Below are 15,560 nucleotides of genomic sequence, written 5' to 3'. Positions count from 1 at the left end.
AACAAATCAAGTTTGTCTCAATCAACAGTGCCAGGGCTCTTCGAATGAGTATGGCACTAATTATATTATTCAACATTAAAGCTGCAATGAATAGCTGATTAATTCATTAGTCAATGCACAGAGAAGTAATTGGCCTCTACCTCGATAATAATTATTGTTTTAGCCCCTTTTCAAATAAAAATGCAAACATACCCTGGGGAAGGTTTACATTTTTTTTTTGCCACATATAACAGTCAGCTAAATAATTTTAAATGAATGACGTAAACAATCGTAAACAATAAGCTACATGAATATTTCACCATGGACTGAGGGAAGTTATATAACAGGCAACAGGCATTTCTCACAATGTTACTGACATTTTATAGACAAAACAATTCGTCAGTATTGGAATAATCATTAGTTGCAGCCCTACTTTACATATGAACGCTTCACTCAGTCACCTCAGATTATGACAAATATTAGGCATCTGTAGGAATCAATGGTATGTTAATTATCATACATTATATTATGATAGATAGATAGATAGATAGATAGATAGATAGATAGATAGATAGATAGATAGATAGATAGATAGATAGATAGATAGATAGATAGATAGATAGATAGATAGATAGATAGATAGATAGGCAATGAAACCAATTTCACTGGTTGTGCTTGTATACCAAATGGTTATAGGATCTCAGCAGGCAGCACTGTATTAGAGTCTGTGGACTGTGTATTAAAGAGACTGTGGACTGTGTATTAGAGAGACTGTGGACTGTGTATTAAAGAGACTGTGGACTGTGTATTAAAGAGACTGTGGACTGTGTATTAGAGAGACTGTGGACTGTGTATTAGAGAGACTGTGGACTGTGTATTAGAGAGACTGTGGACTGATTCTCCCCTGACCAGAATTAATTTCCAACCCAGTGATGCTCAGTGTGAAATCTATTTATATACAACTTTTCAGGGTGGTAATAGTGGTTTGCGATGGAAGATGTGTGAACCTGTTTGGAAGGCATGGGGATCAAACAGAGTGCACAATCGAGCAAAACTGAGCTCAACATCCTGTTCAGAGAGCCACAGAGACCCGACACTGACTCAGCAATCTCTTATAAAAGAGGAACCAGAATGAAGACAATCCATGCTTCAGGAGTGGAAATACTGCCTTTCTTTGCTGCCAATCTCCTCCTGCAAGTGAGCTGAATACTTATATAATGCCACTTCCTTATTCTGCAACCCTGGTGGCTTTTATCTGCTAGCTGCTATGTCAAAAAACTTGAAACTGAAGGCATTGTCGATAATGAGCTTTCCTGTCTCTTCTCACGCTGTTGTGGCGGCAACAATGGAGTCCAAGAGTCTTGGCAAAGATATTGGTGGCTACACAAACAACGGCAAAGGAAAGAAAAATGTTTGAAAAACGGATTCATAAACAAGCACTGGATGTGTCTGAAAAACAGAACTGTTAATATGCCAAGAGAGCACAGGGACAGAGACATAACAAAAAGGGCTCTATTTTTGTGACGGTGCACGGCTCATGGCTGGGCTTTGCACCAGTGAGAAAGCATTTTTATCATTGGGTGCACACAGTTTTGTTTTTTTTTTCAAACTTAATCCCACTGATGTGGGAGGGAATGTGCAGTACAGAGTGTCAGTATAGCGATCAAATGCTGCAGTGCAAGTTTGATGTAAGAAATAACAGGCACTTGTGCAGACTAGGTTAACATGGGTGCAATGCACAGTCATTCTCTACTTTGTATCTGTGACTTTTCCTAAGTGATGTGTACACAGACCTACACATTTTATGAAAAATAAATTATGAAATTATGAAATTCATCTTTGGTATACTCACCGTGAAGCAGGAAATAAGTACAGTGAGAGAGATACATCATACTGCTTTCAAAACCAGTCACAGTGTCAGGGAGCTCTACACAACACAGCTATTGGACAACTTTTCAGCACTAAATTAAATCCAAAATAAATTAATACATATGAATTAGATTTGAATTAAACAGTTTGGTTCATGTGTGAATTGTTCTTAGCTTCAGTGCAAATCGCTTCCTGTGCAGCAGCCCTGCCAGGACCTAAAGCCTCAGTAATATATCTAGAATTACAGTTATGGCAGATGCAGAGGGATTGGATATTATCTGTTTCACTGAATAAGTAGGTCTCCTGCTATGCTAGGCTACAGCTGAAGCCAGCATCTCCACTCCTGATAAAAGACATCACATCTCTCTAAAAACTGTGCAAAAGAACAGTGAAATAAGAGTTTTAACAGAAGAATGGACAGAGAGAAATTTGTTTATCTTACCGGCCAGCTGTCTTTCTTGCAAGAATACTGCTTAGAAAATAACACTATTTGAAAAAGGATAACTCTCTCTGTTAAGTAATACTGTGTAGTTAAATGTTTGTTTGAAATAAAGAGATACAGCATTGTTTGATTAAAATGAAATTGTGGTATCATTTTTTATCTAAACCACCAGTGCAGAACTTTTGTCTCCTCCTTCTGACAGTGAGAAAGTAATAAGACAAACATGGTCTACGCAAGCTAATGACATCTGCCGATTTTTAAGTTTTATTTATTCAATATTATATTAGTCTTAGGTTTTTCCTCCATGCTCCTAGTTGTTGATGCCTTGTTTGTCACTATGGTTACTCCCCCCTTCAGCTCTGGCAATCATTGCTGTATGACGTTAAATGAATGACTGCCAGTGCACAGACACCAGATTTAAAAACTCCAGTAAACTAAATACAAAGATTAACCTGGTGGTGATGGGCTTAATCAGCATTGTGGGAACTTGTTTGGCAAGGGCTTGAAAGTATTGGACGTTCATTTATATGTAAACGTCCCGCTCTCCAGCTTTAACTATTGGTCAGTCCTAATTTCAACACCAAGCGCTGCCCATATAATGACCAATTATAAAGCCTTGAAAATGGCACAGGGCGAGGCGCGCCATCTGTTTGCTTTCCATGTGGTATTGATAATTAATGTAATATTTATCAACATTCAAAGTGGCCTTATTTTTATCTCTACAGCACATGTCTAAAACATACTTGAATGTTAAAAGGGGACAGAGTGAAATATAAAATGGGAGTAATGACTACAGCAAGGAGGAGAAGATATCTTAATATTGGTTCACTTTTTATCAACTGGTATTGTGTAGCATTTGTCTCTTCAATGAATTAAATATATTCCTACCAAGAATCCTTTTCCCATGTGTTCACAATGAACCAGCGATTCGTAGAAGTAGAGCAGAATGTGCACATGTACAGAAGCAGGTATGTTTGTCATGTGCACTGTTTCTCGCAAAGATAAAATCATATTTATTCATTTGAATGAATATCTATTTATTTCAAACACAGCTTTTATGGATTTTTGGGAACAATTAGTGGTTGCAGCTTGTCTAAAGTGTTTCCTGCATTGATGCTGCAAAACATATAGCCTACAAGTAGGGCACATCATTTTATTTTTATTGTTTATTGTATTTTATTTCTTGTGAAGCACTATTTTGTCAACTGTGCTAGATAAATTCACTTCATTTCCCAACTTATGGATTATAAAAGAACCACAGGCTTTCACATGACTGTCTCAGTGCCCTGTATATATTTTGCCCCCACACACCCAGCAGTTACCTACCATGGTTGACCTATACCGTGCCTTTCATAAAATAGCTCCATTGTATTTCACTGTAATGGGGAATTATGCTACGCAGTACTTGGAAATCCACTGTGTCTTTAACTGGGGCAACAAATTCAAAAGCACTGACCCATGAGGCCAAGTATGCTTGATGCATCCAATACCATTTACCAAATGGCTGAACCAAATGCAATGGTTTCCACAAGAAAGCACTGCTTTTTTGTCGTATCCACAGTGATGTTGGCTGCATATGGCACGTTAGAACAATCAAATGCTAAAAACAATAGATTTTGAATAAAAATGAAACTTCTGAGTGCCTCATGAGATGGTGGTGTGGCATGGTACACACACCACCATCTCCCTTATTTTCAGGGGCAACAGGAGCTTGGATGCAACATACCACAATTCTGAAAGGCACCAATATTATTTTTAAGCCTTTACTTTTGTGTTCTACTTCTGTACTCAGTTTGACCTAAAATCAGCATGGTGTTTCCACCTGCTCAGGAGAGATGCAAGTGCAGAGGCCAATTTCCCACACACAAACCCCTCTCATGTCGAGAGTGGTTTGTATGATTCTGTTGAGTTTTCCACTTTACTTTGATATAAATTCTTTATATAGTACACATTTAAATAAACCTTATTTACATTGCAGCTTTAAATGGAGTTGAGACCGAGTCTATACTGGGTTACTGCATCATTCCTACCAATAATGTCACCCACACCTGCCTGTAGGATGTAACTTAAGTGATGCTGCTACATATGCGTCCCGTCTCTGAAACATTAAAATCCAAAAAAGCTGTTAGCTGTTAGCACCCAGTGTGCAACAGAGTCTTGCAGTGTGTTTGGCTAAGAGAGCTAACAGCTAACAGAGCTAAACACACAGGGGGACTGAGAGTTTCTGTTCAGAGAATCATGAAGTTTTAAACAGAGAACAGCATTTTGTTGTGAAATCAATAGTTCACTTAAAGTTTGGAGTCACAGGCACTTAAAATTTTACCAAACATTTGTCAGAGATGAAAGTAAGCAGATACATCAGTTGTGGACTGGACTACACTGCTGGGGTACTCGTTCTTTAATAACAAAACCCTATTTACCCATTTGTTTTTTTTCTCATTCTATTTATTTTTACAGTTTACAGATAAGTCTTCAGTTTTGTTATTTCTTTGAATGGAACAAAATGAATAGAATTATTTATTTACTCAACAACTTAGTGCTGGTTTTATTATGCCTCTAACTACTAACAACTATAAATGAAAATTACCAAAAAAGAACATTTTGATTTTGGGATGGTTAAATTTTCTTTCAGAACAGTTCCAGGGTGGTGATGAAAAAAGTTAATCTCGAGCCCTGGGACCCACTCAGATGCTCACCTGTGGGTACTGGGGACTCACTACATTGCAAACCTGTCAGCATCACTGTATATGGTCCTTTGCTTTCAGTTAATTTAACACCTCTTGACAGACAGGGAGTAATTGCATATTAAGCTAAATCTTCTAACATAGCAGCAGAATCTATTCAGCCATGTGTCTGAACTTTCTTAAATGTCTAAAAACCCAAACCAGAAATGTTCCTTCTTGCCAGCAGAGTGTAACTTCACTCTACTGGCACATATCTGTTCCACCTGATACTACCTGATTCAATTTGGTCTAAAGTTGTTTTCTTCAAAGCAGCTGATGCTGCCCTGTCTTATGTCCTGTTGGATGGCACCAGACAGTGTTTTTCCTGTGGTCTTAAGCCTTTTAGTACGAGGAATCAAGCCATTTTGAATGAAGCCTGAGACCTATTATGAAAATCATAAATTTAATTACATTTCCTGTTGAAACACAAGACAACAAGACATAAAATATGTATACTGCTGACGTTGCAAAGTGAGAAAACAGAATGCCAACTAAGGCTAAAGAATCAATAGAGGAGAATTAAAGTGAGTCCACCATTGCTAACAAGTTAAGCTTTCATGACAGGAAAATGGATGCAAAAATTAGTCACCTATGCTTGGCTGACCATATTATATGAAACAGCATCTGTGGCTGACTTTTTGGTGCCTCCAGCTGACTGGTTTGAAAATAAAAACCATGAATTTCATTCAGAATAACTGACAAAGTGAGATCTACATCACTGAACATTGAGGACGCAGATAAAAGATGAACTTAAGACACAGGGTGATGAAAATGAATGGAGGCTCATAGTATCAGTCTATATTTCAGTATAAATCCAGTTGAAATGGCAGGACAATTTAACTCACTGTGCTTTTGATTATGGAAACTGACAACAAGGATTCAAACCATCCAAAATGTTAAGATACAGCTTCATTTTTTCCATTTCTAACATGGAAAACACACCCCTCGTGGAAACACACGAACTGTACTCAGTTCATCTACATGGGCTCCTTTCATGTGGGATATTTTGACTTATCATAGCAGTAGAAGGACAGGTGCAATTAATGAAATGAATCATGGCTCTGTTCTTTTGAGGTGTCCCAGTCAGTCGGACTGTGAGCCTGCCTGTCAGTAAGCCAATATACACAATAGCAATGCCTTATGCCCTTATTTCTAAATAGACAGTAGCCACTATAAACACAATCCTTCCCCTCCCCCCATGCCGTTTTCCTGCTAGTACATGTCAAAATGTCTGCTGTAAAAAGGCAACGCTGAATGTAACTGGAACAATCATGAGGAACAGGTGTGAGTAATAATGACTCCCACATTCAACAGTACTCTTTAGTGGTATCCACAGGTGGCATGCAGGCTTCCAATTAAACTGATGGATGAATATTACAGTTTGAAAATTCTCACATGTGTGAAGGGAGTTGTATAGTCTTATAATTCAGTGTGAAAATACCTTCCAATGACATATTTCAGTCAAATACTCGTCAAGCCTTTCTTCACTAATGATAGTTCAGGTAATGTACAGTCTCACTGGTAAGTACAGAGAGATTGAGGAGGTAATGATAAACCATCACACTGGGAGACTCTGTATAAGAGGCTCTGTATAACACATAAGAAGTAAATCAGAAAAAATAACTTAAGCTACTGACATCAATGCCTGGCATCAGTATCGAGCATAAGTAAATCACAAGTAAATGCATAAATCAAGCATTTGCAGGCAGGTACGATGAGAACTTGTCTTCCTGCTGAGAAATTTTGATTATGATTGGAGAGAAAATGAAAAAGTTGTGGTTTACTCCCTGTCTCTGTGCCTTTGCTGCCAAATTAATTTAGACAGCAGACAAATGCAGTTGCTAAGCTGTAATAGAGTCATGTAAAAGATGGTCCACGTTACACAAATGTTGTGATTGGATAAATGTTTTAAAATAAGAAGCAAAGAAAATCAGGGGGAAAACAAGTTGGCTGGCAAGTGAAGATTTTTCAGAGTTAAGACTAAATATGAGTTCCAGAGGGAAGTATTTATACATCATTACAACATCTGTATTTGTCAATTGATTTCACACAGGCTACTGTGGTAGGGACTAAGCCTTAACGCACTGTATGAGGTGAGCTACTGGGCTGCACCCTCACGTCACAATTGTTTATACCGCTTGACATTTATTGAAAGACAAAAAAAATGTATTTGTTCAAATTAATTTGTAGCTGGGAACTATGGCAGTACTGTAATCTCATTTGTTAAAATATTATGAAATACTGACATTTCAAAAATACAGAAGAACAGAACAGGAAATTATTTTGTGGCCACTTCATCCACATCTAAACTGAAGTATCAAACGTGGCTTAATTATGACAAATAATGCACATATTGAGTTGAAAGTTGTATACTGTAACATGTATCTCATGAGCTGATGAAGTCTTACATTTGAACAAATAATAAATAATGGTATACAACAAATAAATAATACAGATACTTCTGAAACAAATGGACACATTTCCATTTGGAAAAAAATCTAATTAGGTAAAATCTAATTATGCTGCAGTCTTCCTTGATAAATGGAAGCCAATACATTTTTTTTTCATGGAAGATCTAGTTGCATCATCCTGTCCGGGCTCCAAATGGTATTCTTATCGATTACAGCAGGAAGGGGGCTTTGCAAAGGTCATTGAAGCCATTAAACAAGAATCGCATCCTTGATACACTTTGAAGAACATTATATGCTGAGTGCTCAACCTTGACATTACAGTAAACAATAACACACATAGAATTATGTAGCCTGAAAAAAAATATGAAGAACAAAAGATGTCAGAAAATAACCTCCACTGTTGGTGTAAGTGATGTAAAATCACCAAAGGACTTAAAATGAGTTATGTGTAAGCACACGCTGGGAGATATTTGAGAAACTGACAAAGGTCTCTATCACCTGAGGGAGATGTCACTCCAAGCAAATTAAAGAAATCATAGCAAGGTTAATTTCGCATTCAGTGCCAATGCTGGTTAAGTCCCGTTGCAGTAAGCAATTTCCCACATTGTGTAGGGGAGCTGTGAGTACGCTTCCTTCAGGGCTGCAATACACAGATAGGGCAGGCATCGCTGAAGAATCCATTATAGCATAGAGCAGCATTTTCTACATCAATTTATCCTTTTAACTCCTGAAAATGGAGAACAACCCACGCTGCTACATTGTGTGCTGCTGCCTCCTGGCCCAAACTCAAGGTGTGGGCCAGAACTAGGGGTAGAATTACACTGTGCGGGGCCTGCCTGAAAAAGACAGGCCCTGCACAGGCTGTTAGTCTGCCTTGATACATAACCCCTACCCTGTTCCCTGGCTGTCAATCTGAGGCTGCTAAAATCCAGAGGGTGGAACTGGGCCAAAGGAGCCTTAAGTCATGTCTGATTGCATGTGTTGCCACCTCAGTGACCCGTAGAATTACCTCAGTGTTACTTTCTGTGCTGACATATTTAGCCAAATGCACTGTGGGCAGGAAACACAATTTCAGGTACTGGACCTGGGTGGGCTGAGAGACCTATGTGATCTATGTTGGTGATTACTGAAATAGCTTAGACAAGGGTAGCATCCTTCATATAGCAAATAAGCATACTGAATAACATGCTTAAGAAAAAATCAGAGTGATTAGTGTGAAAATGTTTGATCAATACATTTCATTTGGTTCATTTTACAATTCATTGGTTCCAGTTAAAATATACTAGATGTCATTATTGACATTTTATCTATTAACTTAAACATTATTTTAAGGATTGGCATATTTCCAAAATAAGTGATGGGTGAGAAAAGATGTAGTTACTGAAAAATTACTAAAATATGAATTGGCAGATAAATCACTTAATCTCAGAGGATTTGATTTAAAAATATGAAACACTTTGTACTTAACAAAAACTAAATTGGAACATTGTGCAGTATGTAAAAGCTGAACAAAGAGTTGACTGCATACCACAGCTCAACTGTTCTTATTATTTAATTAACTGTCTTGGCTGCCACTGTGCGTGGAATTGAATCAATCTGTTGAGCTTGGCCAATGCATGTCTACTTAACACACTGCAATAAGGGTGTGAATATAAGAACAGAAAACAGAGCTTGGATTTAGACTTAACCATTTTACTTATGTATTCAGGGTGAGCAGCTTTTATAAGATATGATGAGCTGCAGCAATAATGGAACAAAATGGAGCCCAAACAAATGTAGATACAATATATCTGTCTATACATATCCACCCATGTAAGGTTAGTATTATAGTAATATAGGGATCCATCCAGAAGAATATCAAGGAGTCAAAACAAACACTATCACTAATCTTTTACTGCCCACTTTTCTGAGGGAAATACTTTGTAGAATTTAGATTAAATTAAATACGAACATGTAACATATGTATGAATATATGTCACAATGTTCTGCTTTGCTCTCTGGCTTTGACACAACCCTCACTTTGAATTTTAAACTGTTAGTCCAAGGAAAAAAAAAATAAAAATTGAACATCGCTTTGAGCGCCGGGCCTTTGCAATGGCTTTTATTCAAAGATCTTTATACTTTACCTTTCATTCATTCATGTACACACATCCTCACACACTGATAGCAGCGAGCTACCATACATGGTGTTGTTTGGGGTCCATCATCTTGAACAAGTGGACAGTGTGCACAGGAGGAATCGGGGATCAAACTATGATTTTTGGATGACTCTACCTATTGAGCCACAGCTGCCTACATTAATCAATAATGAAAATATGCAGTTGTAGATCTAAAATCCTCAAAAATTGTAATTCAGAGCCTAACAAACAAAATAGCTAATTCATTTTAATTTAGAAAAAAACCCTTCTGAAGTTGGATTGGTGTTGAAGAGCTAAAAAGTCCCTGCATGGAAAAAACTCATCTATGGCTGCAAAATGCCATTAAATACGTGTAGTGTGGCAGTAACTCAATATCACATTTGAATTAAAAAAAAAGGGGGCTACTATTCATCATGTTACAGACACTCCAATAAAGCATGTGCCCATTAAGCACCTCTTTAGTTTGCAACACTCAGCTCAACAGCTGAATGGGAAAGTGTTAGACATGGCTCTTGCTGTTGAAAACAGAAATTTGAAATGCAGCGCCTAACTCTTTATCGTTCACCTCCCATCGTGTTTAAAGCATGCTCAACTGTCAGTCCTTAAACTGTGTATCGGTTTATTGCCGTCAATGAGAAAAGGCGCCCGGTGGTGGATGAGAGATCCCTGGTGAACAGACCGCCAAAAACTTGCTTAGCATCTCTTAAGAGCTGCCAAATTCTAATGTGATGTGGCAGGCACAACTCAAGGTATGTAGCAGTGATATAAAGTTTGAATAATTCACTGCACCGTGCACATAGAAAGCGACTGAGCTACTGTACTAGTGCACTTGCTGTTGCCACTTAGTTCAGGACCAAGCCAGTTCTGTTGGCTCCAGCTTTAAGCACGCTACAGTACTACATGCTGTAGTGAGTTGTCAGAGTAGAGGATGCTACTGTTTGTTTCCTGGGGGTGGGTTTTGGGGAAGATATGTCTTGTGCACTTAAATGAAAAGGCAAAACAAAACATATACAGTATGTAGTTGATATATGTACTGTGGCTGCTTGGAAAGAGAGAGAAAAATGTGTCCCAGCTGAGTCCTATCACAGAAAACAATCAAATATGTATTCTAGTATTCTAGTCAGCCTTTTCAAAGGTCACACTTCCATCCCATGGATTCAAATCTCAATGGAAAAAGCTTATCAAAGCAATTTTGCCCAGCAATCCAGCCATCCAGCCAACCAAACCGGACTGAAACAGATTATGTTAAAGGCTATTTCACCCCCTCCCTATGACCTATAGAGGAGTGGTGAGAAACCACAGCACAGTACTCCAGTCGTAGGCAATACACTGAAAGGCTGACATGTCACCCAAGCTATTGTAAGCTTTAGGAGTAAAGTAAGTAGCCATGTCAAGCGCTAAACTGATACAGAGAGTGGCTTCTGGGAGTATTACCAGTGTACTTCATCTAATGAATTCAGCATATATTTAACCATGCAAGTTGATTGATAACATGTTTAAATGACAGCCAAGGCCAAGGAGACGAGGAGCTCCAAAATTATCTCATTGATAAGTCAAATTGGGCAGTTTCCCAAGAATTCTGGTGGCTGAGCTGCAGCACTGAAACAGTCGGGGGTAGACTCCTTGCTCAAGGGTAGGGAGACCATTAAACACTCTCTTCGCCCATCCAGATTTCACCAGCTGATAAGGGGACTCTAGCGGGCTTTCCAGTCATAAGCGCTCATATCACGCAGCAATCAGCCCAAACTCCTGAGGACTTCACTGTCAAGCAAATTTCTACATGGGTAATTAAACTGTTACAGAAAGCAGCAATAATTCTTTAAGCACATTAAGCTCCAGACATATGCTGGCACCATTCCCTCTCCTAGTAACATGTCAACAAAGATGATCTGTGAGTTACAAGTACTTGCTGCAGTTTGCATCTCTCTAATTGAGAAATATGCATTGACTTTATATTTACACATACTGAGCCAAATTATCGTCTCAATAAACAGTTTATGGCCACACTTCACTGGATGCACAAAGTTTATTATTTGCTGGCAGGCTGCTGGTTTGCAGGAAGGGGAGAGAAGGAAAAAATGCAAACACAAAACAGTTGGACTGGGAATAGGAACTTGACAGTCAGTCAGGGCAATTTATCATTCTGTCAAACTTCACTGACTGCTGCAGCAGAACTATCTACAGTGCAAAAAATACCAACCCCCACCCCGAAATGCCTGAGTGTTGAAGAGAGTAAGGCCAGCAAATAAAACCAGCCATGTAGACATGTTTGTCACTTAACAGCCATTTCACCTGCGTTTCACCTCAAATCAATGAAAGAGATTACTCACCAAACGTAAACAGCCAACATTTCCTGCTGGCGGTGTGACGTTACAGGTGTATTTGGTATTAGTACAAGTTGTGACACAAAACTCATGGTTTGCTACACTCACAATACAATAAGTTTGACTGAAAATGAACAATGAAAGCTGAAAATGTGTTATCCTCTTCTAGGGTTGGGCTGATGGCAGACAGCCATCGAACCTCGATGAGCCTCTACCTTCGAAACATCGTGACTTAAAAGCTGCTGCACTGGGGCGAACCCTGCCCTCCTTCACTGCATGCTCACTACATTCATCGATAACTCTGCCCCAGCTTACGGTAATGTGGGAGAGCTATCGGCGAAGTGCAGTGCTCACTGTTTGCTACCCCACTGGAGAGAAAGCAACTTAAGGGTAAGTCTCTATTCCCCTTCTTTTCCAATGGTTAACCGCTGCTATGTTTTTCCATGCACTTCCAAGTTTACTAGTGACATCATGACGACTGTGATGCAAACGAAAATACCACCCTGAAGTCTCTGAAGAGTCTGCAGCGTTGGAGAAACTAGCAAGAGTAGCTGGATTTTGAAAGTATCCAAACAAAAATATCCCACCCTCTCTGTTCAGGCTTTCCCCCAGAGCCACTCCCACACAACACATGAACACGCTACCTGACTAACGCTACTGCTGGAGGACGAGTCCACAACAATGATGAGAAGACCGACCAACACTGCCAGGTCTTAATTTTTCAGTCTAGCAAATAAACAATTCTGTTAAATGCCACGATCACATAAACACAAGCCGTCAGAAATGTAAAGTTTCCTTTTAGCCCGTAGCATCTTCCCACTGGGCTCAAAGGCTGTGCTTTGTGTGTTGATGAGCCTTAATTTAAATTTTTATTTAGTCCAAATGAAGTGATTGGATGGGTTTATGCTACAATCATTACAATCCTGTGACAGCGACATATATTTTTTTTGTTTATTGATTACTGCTGGGCTGTTATGAGAATTTCAACTAATATAACAAAAAGTGCTTCTGACATAAGTTGCAGATTCTGATTTTAACTGACAAGCGGTCGATTTTAGAGGCTCCAGAATTTGTCCATTTGCTTGTGTTTTCTGTACCACCAGTAAAATTTCCTTATTGCATGGGCGTTGTCACATTGCATAAACTGGTTAAGTGGTTTAAGTGGTTCTGTTGGTGGCTGCAGTTCCGATTTTATCAGCTGGGTCATTCGTAACTGAGATAAATATTTCCATATGTTGTGACTGCACATTCAGCCTGCCCACTGGTAGGAGCAGACTGCTCTGCATATCCAACAGATTTAATGGAATTCCATCGATAGGTAATTAGCCTATTACAACCTTTCAGTTGTACCACGTCCTTTGGACAAATCGTCCTTACTACAATAACCGACTCAAAGATCCCATGGCAAATGGCTTCTTTTCTGATGTGCTGGAAGACAGTCTGTGATTACATTTAGTCCCGGGCCCTTTCATTTGACCAGCATATCATTTCTTCCCTGGCATACTTCAAAGTGTGGATACTTCAAAGTAGAATGAGTGACTGCCACTCGGACTCTGAGGATAGCTCTTTTGATCATCTTCAGAAAACTCCCCTAACGCAATCAGGGCAAGCACCAGAGAGGAGGATTTGACAGCCATAAGATAAATGCAGTCATCCTCACAGCTATCAGATAAGCACAGCAGGCTCTAATCCATTAATATGAAAATGAGGGAGGACTAGAAGTGGCTGGGTGGGGGCTTTGCAGCAACAGTTAAATGCTTTGGAATGAGTTTTCAAAGGGAGGATTCAGAATTCAAAGGACTTAATGATGTATGTGTGCTCTAACTAGCTGCCACCTAAATAAATTAGAATAATAATAATAATAATGATACAGACATTCTTTGTTAATGCACCTCCGATGATAGTTTACAAACTGCCAAAGAAAACCAGAGATCCCCCTGCAGTGATGAGAGCTGCAATTTTTGTACTAGAAATCCTCAGTACTCATCAACATGTTTGACTTTGTGGCAGGATGTGCTTTGGTAATACATTAACTACAGCCTTCAGCAAGTAACAAAATCCATGGCTTAGTGTCCTTTGTTGTTTATTAACTGTTTGAAGAGTTGCATTTCAAAACTGAGGCACAGAGGTTTGTTTTTCCTCTTTGCTGATTTTATAACTTCAAATAACACCCAATTGTATAAGTGGGCGTGTCAGCGTTTGCATTTACATTTTTTCCTTATTATCATCATTAGTACTACCATTAGTAGATCGACTAGTAGTAGTAGTACTATAACTAGTTGATCAAGTTGATCTATATCATCTTTATGTAAGTGCATCTATGTTAAAATGTGTAAAATGTGAAAAATATGTCCGGATGGTGTTTTGTTCTTTGGTCAGTGTGCAGCAGGATTAGGCTGTGGTCGAGACTCAGTAGCTGCTTGTTATAGACTGTATGTGTGATTTACTTGTTTTGATCTTTTTTTAAAATGAGTTCATTTTAAAACTAGATCTAGACATCCCAAAAGGTTTAGCAGATTAATCGGCTCCGCTGCAACGTTTTACAAACTATCATTATCATTTCATACATACTTTCTCGTTTGGACCCTGTCTGAGCGTGGCAGGGTGTGACCCTGTGTTAGTGTGAAATAAGGGGAGCTTTTTCCTACTCCAAACTATTATTATATTAGCTTTTAAAAATCCACTATTGGTCAACCTTTAATTCTTAGACTTGTAAACAAGTAATTTCCATACCTTTTTATTGTATTGCTCAAGCTGTTTGGTGAGACTATTGGTCAGTCGAAGTATTGTTCACAGATTCACAGAAAAACACTTAATTAGCCATTGTTTCTGCCCTTATATACAAAGCTCCAGGTGGCAACTCTATTCTAGGAGCTCAATATATACTTTCTCAATGATACCGTATGTTCACTTGAATATATTACGACATCTACCCATTCCCCCTCTCTCCTTCTGTCATAAATCTATCCAACCTCATCTATCTCTTGCTGCATCCCTTCCCCCTTCCATCTTTTCATCTGCACTATAACTACCAGTCCTCTCTCGTCCTCAGTCCATCACCTATTGATCCTGTCCATGCTTTCTCATTTCCTCTCTCTATTCATCCATCCCTCCATCCATCCACCCATTTATCCATCCACCCATTCATTAGCATAGGTATGTGAGAGGTGAAGTGAACTCACCTAATGGGGTTATGTGTCTCCAGGAAATGGTTGGCTCGGGTTTCCCACTGGCTGTACAGATGAGCGACACATTGCTGCCCTCGTTTACCGTGATGTCAGAGGAAATGTCGTATATCTTGGGAGGAACTAGGAAAAACGTTAAAAGAAATACAGAAACAAGCATTAGCATTTCAAACCTGGTTCATGGTTATGGTTCATCTACCAATATCATCTATTTTTACATTAAAGAGTAAAGGAAGGTATGGTGGATACCTTAATGGAAATCCTAATCGGAGATGCCCTGTGTTACTGTTTTGTGCAAATAAAACAGTACATGTTTTACTCATATGACTCCAGACTTTAGGTAAAATCATTCTAGGTACCTTGTATACAGACGCCATGATTCAGTTTGACATTCTTGTGCCATCTTGTTAAACATTCTCCGTAGGGGGGAGGCTTTGATTTTTCCCTTGCCAATCACTAGTTTCCAGCCACTTTGATGTTTGCAGCAGA

The 15,560-nt window shown here is 38.9% G+C and overlaps 1 protein-coding gene across 2 annotated transcripts in view; it reads right to left on the bottom strand.

Moving 5' to 3' along the window:
- The window catches only part of negr1 (neuronal growth regulator 1), a 126,913-nt gene that overhangs the window by 50,894 nt on the left and 60,459 nt on the right, over positions 1 to 15,560 (bottom strand). For both annotated transcript variants that reach the window (XM_070832129.1, XM_070832130.1), the window contains exon 3: positions 15,069 to 15,194. In XM_070832129.1, the coding sequence (XP_070688230.1) occupies positions 15,069 to 15,194 (126 nt within the window). The remainder of the gene's footprint in view (positions 1 to 15,068; positions 15,195 to 15,560) is intronic.

The sequence above is a fragment of the Pempheris klunzingeri genome, chromosome 6, assembly GCF_042242105.1.
Source record: "Pempheris klunzingeri isolate RE-2024b chromosome 6, fPemKlu1.hap1, whole genome shotgun sequence".
Lineage (NCBI taxonomy): Eukaryota > Metazoa > Chordata > Actinopteri > Acropomatiformes > Pempheridae > Pempheris > Pempheris klunzingeri.
The sequence above is the reverse complement of the archived record's forward strand: the minus strand, read 5'-3'. Positions and strand labels throughout refer to the sequence as shown.